The sequence below is a fragment of the Cupressus sempervirens genome, chromosome 2 (assembly GCF_028749045.1).
Source record: "Cupressus sempervirens isolate cs-2001-9-10 chromosome 2, ASM2874904v1, whole genome shotgun sequence".
NCBI lineage: Eukaryota > Viridiplantae > Streptophyta > Pinopsida > Cupressales > Cupressaceae > Cupressus > Cupressus sempervirens.
Genome location: NC_143119.1, coordinates 398,296,396 through 398,308,412, shown reverse-complemented (window position 1 = coordinate 398,308,412; position 12,017 = coordinate 398,296,396). Strand labels below are relative to the sequence as shown.

At 35.3% G+C, this 12,017-nt stretch overlaps 1 protein-coding gene across 1 annotated transcript; it reads left to right on the top strand.

Annotated features, from left to right (window-relative positions):
* Positions 1–1,675: 1,675 nt before the first annotated feature.
* Positions 1,676–11,433, top strand: LOC149572817 (uncharacterized). Its single transcript, XM_089813895.1, has 21 exons — positions 1,676–2,024; positions 2,441–3,993; positions 4,085–4,153; positions 4,245–4,449; positions 4,612–4,720; positions 4,986–5,054; positions 5,253–5,306; positions 5,563–5,613; positions 5,883–5,967; positions 6,088–6,147; positions 6,283–6,335; positions 6,477–6,655; positions 8,481–8,697; positions 8,901–8,958; positions 9,125–9,181; positions 9,325–9,567; positions 9,657–9,721; positions 9,853–9,909; positions 10,060–10,153; positions 10,437–10,577; positions 10,785–11,433. Exons 2-21 carry the CDS (start codon positions 2,716–2,718, stop codon positions 10,926–10,928), a joined length of 3,288 nt encoding a protein of 1,095 aa, XP_089670021.1. The 5' UTR covers positions 1,676–2,024; positions 2,441–2,715; the 3' UTR covers positions 10,929–11,433.
* The last annotated feature ends 584 nt before the right edge of the window (positions 11,434–12,017 follow it).

The window sequence follows — 12,017 nt, the reverse complement described above, 5'->3', positions numbered from 1 at the left end:
TATAATCAACTAAGTAATTCTTTATTGATATACATGTAATCAAAGTCATGAAATAATGTCATAATTATAAATCCAATATCCTTGAAACTAACACATGCATGTCATTGAATACTCTATCTACCCGACTATCTTTCCTTTCCTACTATGAATAATCTTTAGAGTTTCCTACTAATTGACTTTCGTTTCCTACTAAGAACCCAACTATCTTTCCTTTCCTACCATGAATATTCTATTAGATATACACAATGATAGAAGATATTGAATGGAGATAAAGAATGTCATTGAATACTCTACCATCAACTTTTTTTATTATCTTACAAAGAACAATCAACCAATACATTGATAATTTATCACAAAATACTCAAACTTAACAATACACTTTTCATGTCACCTTTCTTTACACTTATAAATCTTCTCAATCTACTTTGAGAGGTCACATTTCACCTAATATTCGCTTGTTCTTCACCTAATACTGATACTAGTCAATCCCTTAACACTCGACCAATTGTTTGCACCAATGAGTTGGTATTTCATTGTAAGCTACATGACTAATTTTTCGTGTCAATGAGTTGTCATTTGATCCAAGCTACACAAGCTAATATGTGTATCTTAATTTAAATTATCTTTTTAAAATGATTTTAAGGGACAAATATCCACGCATCATTTGCTTAGCATTTCTTAAAAAGAATAGAGTCTAGACTCATTTTAAAATCTTTTGATTGATTTTGAGAGATTAAGTTCACAAATCATTTGTTTGTTATTTTCTCTAAAATATGAGAAACTTGTCAATTCCATGTCACTAGATCAATTTAATTGCATTTACAAAGCTTCTTGACCGACTTTGAGATGTGGAGTTCCACCTATTATTGGCTTGTTGTTCTACCAAAATAATAGAAACTTCAAATCCCATTCTACCAAATCATTTATTACATTTATAAAGCTTCTTAATTGATTACAAGAAATCAAATTTTACTATCATTTCCCTTGTTTTAAAAAAAAAAAAAGAAACTAATCAATCTCTTACCTTTAGACAAATGAGTTTGTATTTCATTGAAGACTACATGACTATTTTCTAGTGCCAATGAATTGCCATGTCATGCTACATGAGCTCACATAATCACAATGTCACTTACAATTATAAAACTGTTTGAAAACATAAAAATAGTAAAGTTAAGGTGGTCAACCAACACATAAACGAACCTAAGTAAAAAGTATTGGAGATGTGCGACTAAGATGGGAAATGGCATGGCTGTGCCCTTTTTGCGTTCTAAAAATAGAGATTCTAAAATTATGTCAATCCCATTTTCTTGGAAATAAGGGAGACAGAGGTGAAACGAGAGGAGGGAGAGAGGGAGGAGATATACACAGCTAGAAATGGGATGGAAGATATACACATGTGATATATACACAACTGTTCGCGGCATTTCATCGCTGAGTCCCCAAACGCGCAGCGCCGTCGGCTGAGCATCCAGTGCCACGTGTCAAGATTGCACGATCTGCATGCGTATTGGAGGTCGGCACGTGCGACAATCCTTCTATTTCGGGCTTGCCGCGGAAAATTGGAGTGCTTTATTGTGCCCGACCATATTACATGCCCTGATTTCTCTAGCGTCGGCCAAAGATCTCTCTACACATTCTTGCATGAGAAGGACGCATCATGCGGGAGTTAAAAAACATTATTAAACTTTTAATAATCAATCATTCCCCATTAAGCCCATAACTATATATAGACGGAGAGATGAAATTTTATGTTTCGCGGCTCATATAGTTGTTTGGCGCTTTTCTTTTACTCATTGATGCCCTGGATTGGATTCATTATGCATTTCTTCTACTCATGGATAACCTGAAATCATAAAGCTGGTAGTACTTGTTTTATTGCAATGTGTGTTGGTTGATAATTCATCCATAGCGCTCGATAGGATCGCCTCTCGATATTGTTTTTCGAAAAGATTTTCCGCTTTTGGATCGGTATATACAGAGGCTTCTTCTTCTAAACTCTAAATTTAGAAGCAAGAAGCAAAAAGGCAGGTTTAGGCTTTAATTTCTGTGGTGAATTTGTTTTTAATTTCATGGTTTGAATCCGCTCTGTTATAATTCGATGGTTGAAGAACTCTGGAGATAATGTAGCTTCCCTACCTTTGCAATGTTTGCAGATTTGCCCTTCGCAGAAAATTTGGAATAAGTTGATATATTATATATTAGGATTATAATTAGGGTGAATTGCCCATGAAAAGTTGTTATGATTATGTGCCATGCAGTCTTCCCGCCTAGGGTTTTGAGAATTTAGAGATCAGTGATGGATTTGTCTTTTGCATATTGCTTTTCTCCGTACTTTTGGTCTCCTTTTCTCTGTTTTAAAGGTTTTTTTCCCCCATCTTAAGGCTTCTTCTGGGTTTGTTTAAATTCTCCAATTAAAGTTTCTGTGTTGGTGGCATTGTAGATTGGAGGCAGACAGGCATCTGGATATTTCATGCGGATTGGTTTTTCTATCGGTGTGAAATGAAGCAATTTCAAACTAATATCATTTAGAGACAATTCAGACGTGAATATATAGATACATTGCATGTGCTTTCTGGAAATTGTGTTTTTCCTGTAAATTGCATGTTTAGACATGTAATTCATGGAAGGCTGTTTTCATTCAGAGGAATTCCAGTGAACCCTTGACTGGGTTGAAAGAAGACTCAGAAAGAGAGAAGGAGAGGAAGGCAGAGAGCAATGGCAAGAATTGATTCCCAGCAAAATTTGGCTCCAGTAGAAGATGGTTGCAACCCTTATAACAGACTCAGAAAAATAGATGAAAATTGTGAGAATACAATGTCGAATGATACCCATATTCCTCCCAAAGGGAACATAGAGGTTATTGTTGAAATGGATGATATAGCAGAGTCGGATGCACAAGATAAAACTGATGCTCTTTGTCCTGCTGCCGTTCCTGCCATCATTTTCCCAGCATTTAAAAGTGTCGAAGATTCTCCTCAAGGCTTTGCTAAGGAGGGTGCCTCCAGTGCAGAATCTCCTCAAAGCTTTGCCAAAAAGGGCGAGTTAAGGAACAATATAGAAGCCTCGTCCATGTCTTCTTGCCAGAGCAATATCACAGTTCTTGAAGTTGGTGTTTTACATAAGCTGGCGAGTGAATTGGAGAGTTTACAAAAAGGTTGGGATCTTTCCAGGGATCATGTGGAGGTGTTAGAAGAAAAAACCCAAATCTATACATCGAAGGGTGCAGAGAGGTATGACCGGATGAATCAATTCCTCAAGGGAAATGACCCTAATGAGCAAGATGACATATACTATCCATCTGCTGCCTCCTTCCAGCACATGAGCGAAGACGACCAATTAGAGGACGAAGAAATGGAAGATACCGGACAGACTGGGAAACAAGCAGAGATGAACTTCCCTGATTATATTTTACAATCTCAGAAACAAAAAGGTGGAGAACCTTATCAAAATTGCAGTGTCGAAGACACTCGTCAATTAGGTTTCAATGGGGTTCCTAGGCGACGCGGTAGAGGAAGACCAAGAAAGCGTGGTAGAGGAAGACCGAGAAAGATGGAAAATAAACTTCAGGGAGGAACTTTTGAGCATGAAAAAATGGGAGTTATGGGACAAAATAAGAACGGAAAACACGGGAAATTTTCACATTCTGGTTTGCAGTCTCTAATGTGTAACGGAAATGGAGGGGTTACTGAGGTTCCTAGGAAGCGTGGCAGAGGAAGACCAAGAAAAATAGAAAATATTTTTCTCTCAGACGGAACTTGCAAGCAAGATACCTTTTCCACTGATAAGTCATTGAAAGATAATGCATCTGCCATAGAAAAGCCCTTCAAAGAGAATGCTGACTCTTCTATTGATAAGTCGTTGAAAGATAATATATCTGCCATAGAAAAGCCCTTCAAAGAGAATTTAAGTTTGGCCCAGGTACCCACAAGCAGTATGAAGCTACTTTCAACAGGTCTACTGGAAGGATATCGTGTTAAATATTTTTACCGCAATGTAAGTTTTATAACGCTTTAGAAAACCGTACCAATTCTTGCTGAATTTATATGATTTTTTGTTTAAGCCCTCTAGTTTGACGTGTATTTAGGAAACACTCTATGGAACAATTGTAGAACAAGGAATTTTATGCGAGTGCACAACATGCAATGGAAAAGAAGTAAGTTATAAAGAATTCGCTGAATACAATTTAGAGATGCATAGAATTTCCTATTTCTTGTGTTCAATCAATTGTATGGTTGCTTTTCAAGGTTGTGAATCTTACCAGCTTTGAGAAGCATGCTGGTAGTGCAGCAAAGCGCCCCAGTGACTACATACATTTCGAAAATGGGAGATCTTTCACTCAGTTGGTGAGGCTTGTCAGTAATGCTCCATTGGACAAGATTCCAGATGTTATAAAGTCTGCTCTAGGGACTGCATCAAGTAAAACTATCCATTCGAATGGACAGACTGAAGGTAGACACTGAAAATCATTTCTCAAGAGTAATTTGTCTATAATTAATCTCACATTTTGAAGATCTTCCGTTTGATAATACATAATGTCTGATCTACACTTTCATCTTTACTATTTAAAAGAAAAAATAACAATAATACCATTTTGCTGTTCTCTGCAAATAGAATATGCCAATTTTTCAAGTCAACCTAAGCTCCATCAGGCACCCTTTGAGTGTAATTTTGATCCATCCAGACGTACAATGATGCAAGAAAGATCTATTGCTAAGGGAAGGTATGTTATAGTGGATCACTTAGGCATCTTAGCGAATTTTCGCAAGTTTGTTGAGGATTTGTTTCTATGTTTGATACATGCTTTCTAAGAAGAATGATATAGTGTTGATTTAGAGAACCTTCTCATGCATTAAATTTTGTAATAAAAGAAAAAGCAATAGCATAAACAAATTGAAGGTGTAAAATTGAAACTTTCTAGCAGAAAAATTAAAGAGGCAAATGATGCTCATTCTTATTCATTTGCATATGTATTATCAATTTATCAGGACTTCAATATCAAAATTGAGAGAATCTGATGATCCATGCAATCTTGTCAAGAAAAGAAAAAGAGGACGGTATGCATGTTTTCTTATCTAATCATTTTTTTACTGTTAAACCTACCAGTATTTTAGCATGCTGAAGTTGACATTGAAATCGGAGGTCTTTCACCATCATGAGTAGCATATCTGGCCTACAATTATCATTTATCTTAATTAATGTTTCCAATGTTAATATTTGATTGTGCTGAAATACTGATAAATTACAAATCTCAGACCTCCAACTACAACCGTTTTGGGTAGCATGTATGATCGCCCAAAGAGAGGAAGGTGAGCCTCTTCTTAGTTGAATATCTATTTTTCACTGATAACCTGTACCATTATGTTTGACATTTTGAGATTAATGTTTACTTCAGGCCTTCTAACATTTTTTTAATAATCTATTTTGTATTGCTATGCTCAATATTTCCATTCTATCATTAGGACACCATTTATTAATTGCAGTAACATGCCATTGATCTTAATTAATGTTTACAATGCCAATGTTTGATTTTGATGAAATACTGAGACTAATTTTCAATCTCAGGCCTCCTGCCACTATTTTAGGTAGCATTTCCGATCATCCGAAGAGAGGAAGGTAAGCCTCTTTTTTCTTGAATTTCTATTTTTCAGTCATAAAACTAACACAATGTATGAAATTTTGAAACTAATTTTTACCTCAGACCTCCTATAATAAATGTCAGTGCTTTCTTTAGTATTATTTAGCTAAATGTTTCCATTCTATTACAAGGAAACCATTTGTCAATTGTGGGAACATGGCAAGCATACCAGATGAAAATAAGAAGACTTATTTGAAATAGTCTTATTAGATGTTACTTATAATTTTATTGATACTCTTATTTACAGGGAGACAAGTTTACATAAATTAATTTTTATGCCAGGCAGTGGCATACCCAATGGGACACTTTTATCTTATTATATCAAAGGACAGGTTGTTGTTCAACTTATGTCTAAGTTACACATTTGTTCTGGCAGTAAAAATCATCATATATCTCAGATAACTATAGAATACATACTTTTGTTGATATCATTGTATGGTGGACCATTGCAGCATTTCCTGGACGGATACAAGCAAGACTTTGGTATACTCTGCGTCTGTTGCAATGAAGTAGTAAGTTAAATTGTTTTCTTCTAGAGTTTAGAATATGGGACGGATGCTTCCTCTCTTAGGCTATTATGATGCTCCATTGAAGGGGCTACCCTCTAAGCATCTTTATACTTAAGCACATTTTTAAATGCCACACAGGTCAGTTGTTCAACGTTCGAAGCACATGCTGGTTGGGGAACAAGGAAATCACCGTAAGCATACTCTTAGGTTATTTAGTTCTATTTTTTTCATTATCAACTAGATTGATCATGATTGTGTCTTTTTCAACATACAAGACAGTCAGTTATTTAGGAAATGATCAACTTTTCTCGTAAATGTCTTTTACCACACAGTTATAAGCACATCTATCTTTCTGATGGTCGGACTCTTCATGAAGTTGCACTTTCAATTGCAAACGAGACAAGAATTTCTGAAAAAGGCAGCCCCGATTCCAACGAGGATTTTTGTGCAATCTGTGGGGATGGTGGTCTTCTCCTTTGCTGTGATGGTTGTCCCAAAGCTTATCACAAAGGTGAAAACTCTTGCCAGCTCTGTGTTTTTTCTTAATGTATGATTTTTCATGATGTAAGCAATTCCAAATGTTTATGCATAAAATGAGTTTATTGTAACTTGTTTGGAGTCTTTGTGTAAAGTGCCTTGACAATTTTTGAAGTTTTATCCCTGTTTTTCTGCCTTAAGAATTTTGTCAAACACTTCCTTTGCAACCTTAGTTTGCTAATGTTTGTTGTTTTGCTATGATTTTTGAATGCCAATGATATTGATGAATACAAATGATTGCAAAATAACTAATTGGAAATCAAAGTGATATGCAACTTCTTTTTATTATTTTCCAAATGCAAGTACATGAAATTCTGATGTAAAATGCACACCTACAGCCAAGAGGTATTTTCACAAACACTTGGCATGCATCCTATGAATGACTATGCAATGAGACATTTTTACAAACATTTGGCATACAAACTTAACAGCTGAATTAAGTTGATTTCCCTTCAATATTTCAATGTTTACAATGACTAAATACTTTGGTAACAAAAAGACATATTACTTGTCAAATGTATCCATCTACAACTGCCAAATGTAAATACCAAAAGAACTTGGAATAAGTAGCTGAGATGACATGCTTTTTGACTTTGCTTTTCGGATCTGCTTTTTCGGACTGTTTTTTCGGCTTTGCTTTTTCGCTTTTGCTTTTTCGAATCCGCTGCGAAAACTGAAACCCTTCTCCTTGCCAACTGATGTCAAAAATTAGATGCATGGGCTGAACAAAAATCACTGAATATTATCTCCCAATTAATCACAAATGAATTGGCTGAATACCAATTCCTCCACTCCCAACTAGGGTTGATATCTCACAACCGAAATTAGCACCTTAGTCTTCAAACCCTTAGGCAAGTATACAAGCACTACGGCTCTCAGCACAATAGATGAATATGCAACTCAAGATGTGTAAAATGACCCCCCAAAGGCTGCTTACAAAGATTTCACAAGTAACTCCAAGAAGCTTCTAGAGGAATCCAACACTTTATTCTTTTAAGTGACTTTTTGATATTTTATTAATGCAAGCACTAAGGCTCTCAGCATAATAGATGAATATGCAACTCAAGATGTGTAAAATGACTCCCCAAAGGCTCCTTACAACGATTTCACAAGTAACTCCAAAAAGCTTCTAGAGGAATCCAACACTTTATTCTTTTAAGTGACTTTTTGATATTTTATTATGTTAGTCACTTTAATATTAAATCAATTAAATATAAAGTTACTTTTAAATATTTTATTGTTTAGTAACTTTATAAGTAATTAATTTAATATATCTTTTCCCCCTTATTTCTTCCTTTTTAGCCTCCAGGGAAAATAAAGGCTAAAATAAAATAAGTCGCTGGTGCCTGTCAAAAAGGGGACATTACACTTTGACAAATGTATTTTGTTGACATAATGACAAAAAACCTGGCCCTGCCAAGGACGTTTTGCAAAGAAAACTGAATCTATTTCCAACGAGCTTCATTGTACTAGATGATAGATTTAAATATCAAATAATCAAATATTCTATTTGATGTCTCATAGTTTTAAGATGCAAAATTTGAAAACTGCAGAATAACATTATGAAAGGTAGGACATGCAATTCTAGGCTACCGTGAATGATTAAAACATAAACTGAATGGAATATCCCCTCTAAACTTAACATCGTTTTTTTATGTCTATTGTGGCTTGCTCAAAGTATTGTGGAACTTGTCAAGTTAATAACTGTCCAGTTTCTGTAAAGATCCAGCACATAGTGTTTTTTCTCTAGTTGGCATTAGTTGTATATTTCATACTAACCATTCTATAATCCATGTCAGAGTGTTTAGGGATCCGCCATGAACCTGTTTCTACATTTTGGTTTTGCCGTTCTCATCAGGGATGTTATTTGACTGGAGATAACATATCAGAGAAAGGTAGCTATAAAGTTTCTAGAAAGGTTGGGCAAACTGCACCAAGGGGAAGGCCTCCAAAACGTGTGACACGTGTGGTTAACAGAGCAGCAGGGAGCAATTATAGTGGATGTGTTCTGTGTAGGTAAGTATTTGCATATCCTTTAATCGGATTTTTCCCATATATCTTGTGCACATGTTGAATTTGAGAGTTACAACATGGTTTTCTCAAATGTAACAGATAGTAAATTGTCATACTCATCCTATATAAATCTTATTTTGATTCCATGATTTCTTCTATAATTTTTTTATTGACACGGTACTGATTTCTCTATAATGTTTATACAGGCATGAAGAATTTACCAAGTATGGTTTTGACGATGGGACCATCTTATTTTGTGACCAAGTATGACAAGTTGCATTTTACACTAGATTTCATTTACATATAATTATTTACTTCTCAACTCATTAGACTGGATTTCATAGAATTTATTTACATATAATTATTTAGTTCCCATCTCATTAAATCCTACCTTCATTTCAAAGTGAATTTTTTGATTCATTTCCTTCAGTGTGAGAAGGAGTTCCATGTTGGTTGTTTGCGCAATCATGGTATTGCTGACTTAAAGGTAACTTTCACTCATAGCAGATTTCAGAGAAGAGAGATTTTGAGAACATTTCCCTCGATACATTTATTTCTATGTTAAAGATATTTTACTGGCATTGTTAGTGGGTAGCAAGAGCTGGTTTAATAGAAAAGAAATTATTGCAGGAGTTGCCAATAGGCAATTGGTTCTGTTCCAATGATTGTTGTGAAATTCGTGGTGGACTGCAAAAACATGTAGCCTTGGGATTGCAATGCTTGCCAACCTTGGTATCTGAAACATTAGTGAAGAAGGTTCAGAATGATGTTGATTCGGCTTTGCGGGATGAAATAAAATGGCAAATTTTGCATGGGAAGACAATAGATATTGATGGCAAAGAGTTGCTCTTAGAAGCTGAAGCCATATTCCATGTATGTTTATTAATTCCTCTATAACCATAGAATCCTAAGTTAAACTGTTTTCATGAAAACCCCAATAATTGGATGTGTGACAATTGCAGGACCGCTTTGAGTCTATAGTTGATCCTAGTACAGGTCGAGATTTAATCCCTTTGATGCTTTATAGGTAAGTTCTATTTTATTTAGAATTTCTTTTGGTCTCCTAATGAAGATCAGTTACTTCTGAACTCTGAAATTTGTTTACTTAATTTCATTACTGTGATAATCTGCTTACTCTTCCCATCTCTTAAATTACAGCAAAAGTATGAGAGATAAGGATTTTGGAGGAATGCATTCTGCTATTTTGACAGTAAAGTAAGAACTTAAAGTGGCCAAGCTATAGTAGTAATGGAAGTAGCATTTCTTATCCAAAAATAATGTGAATCATTATTACAAAAATCTTACTTTAGCTACAAATAAGTTTAGAGTTTCGTAGTTTCTTACTAAGTTTATTTATCTGAACAGCTCAGAAGTTGTTTCAGCAGCCGTTTTCCGTGTATTTGGAAAACAAATTGCAGAATTACCTCTTGTTGCAACAAGAGCTAACAATGAAGGACAGGTAATAATTGTTTTTCTCATTGTTGTTTCTGTATATCAATGTTTACTAAAAAAATTGTTTTACCTTGTTTGTGGTGTTCAGTGTGTAGACCAATTCACGTATAACTAGATTTTAGTCACTGAGAATGCATTTAAATAAATTGTTTTCATTCTTTAGATGCCTTGCTTCTTTCTTATGAACTGTTAAGTTTTATATTTCACCCTCTTTAAAATGAAAATTTTGGACAATGAAATCAAGGGTAGATGGATTGTGTGGCTGATACAATTATAACTGGATTTTGCAGGGGTATTTCCAGGCATTGTTTTCATGTATTGAAGAAGTATTTTGCTCTTTGAATATTAAGCACATTGTTCTGCCTGCTGCCGAAGAAGCTGAGTCTTTCTGGTTAAAGAAATTTGGGTTCAGAAAACTGTCAATCGAGCAGGTTTGTGAAAACATTTAGTGTGCTTGAAAAGTCATAATAGTCAAATACCTCTTTCCATTGTAGTGAAAACATTTCTGTCAAATGCCTCAAAAACGTCTTGTATGTTTTCCATTCAACTTTTGATTTTACATAAAATACTATATGCCCATTCTCTAAGAGCAAAGGACGGAATACCATGTAACCCTAATCCAAATGTTCTCCTGGCAGCTCAATGAAAGAAGTAAAGATGTGCAAGTCATGGCCTTCAAAGGTGCTTCAATGTTAGAGAAGGAACTTGCGCAAACCTCCAAAGGTGCTTCAATGTTAGAGAAGGAACTTGGGCAAATGTCCAAAGACGGAGAGGACATATAGAACTTTTGCGCAGCTGTACATTATTTGCAAGGCTTGGAATGTATATAAGCCTTCTTGCTAGGCAATTTTGGTTGAATTCTTTTGATCCTGCAGCTACAGGGACCATTACAACAACATTTTGCATTTATATTTTCAACAACACATACAAATGGGAGAGCCTGTTGTTACTTTAGTGGTAGTTATCTCCCTTTGAAATATTAGACCATGCTTATAATTATCTCAAGAACACATGATGTTTTTTCTAGGCGATGTGTTATTAGCTGCATATAGCAGGGATCAACTATACTTTTGTTTTTCACAAAAGAATTCCGGTATTATAATGTAATGTTTACTTTCAAGCAGTCTGATTGCCAATGCATCATTCTGCTAGTCGTGTTGACCCCATCCAATTTTGTCCAGGCTGGGGCACACTGGCCAGAGAGGCTATATCTTTGTACATCAGATTTTTGTACGCCTATTCTTCGTATAGAACGTGATTTGTATACAATGCATTGAAATGATCTTTTGTTGGTGTTGTTACCTGAATGTCTGAGACTTAAACCAAGTAAGACAACACTGGGAAATGTTACCACTAATGAGCACATTTCGATCAATTAGTGATCAAAGAAGAATGTCCGATGATTTTGTAACCATGTCAATGAAATTTTTATGCACCGTGGCTTGTCACAATAGATTTAGCTCTTCTAAGTTATTTAAATAAAAATCATGAAGTGGGCTAAAGATCATCGTCGAGCCATTATTCTACTCTACAATAATTCGTTATTCTCAGGTAAAGGGAAGATACTCTATCTACGAATCAGGTGATGCCCAAGAGATTCAAAGGAAAGGGAAGCTCTAGGATGAAATTCCCTGGTCAGAAAGAATAGCATACGAGTTAATGAAGAGTAAATGTGAATTTTAATACCAGCATCTTAAGTTATATGAACCATCTAGAAACATGCAGAAGCGGAGAAAGCTGAGCACAGAAAGTGAAATTCTGTTGCACTGTAGGATTTGTACCGTCCTCAAACCTTTCAAAACCATCGAGGATGCATTTATTTTGTTTAATTTGATAACGTTTGACACGGTGACAAGTGGATATATGTACAC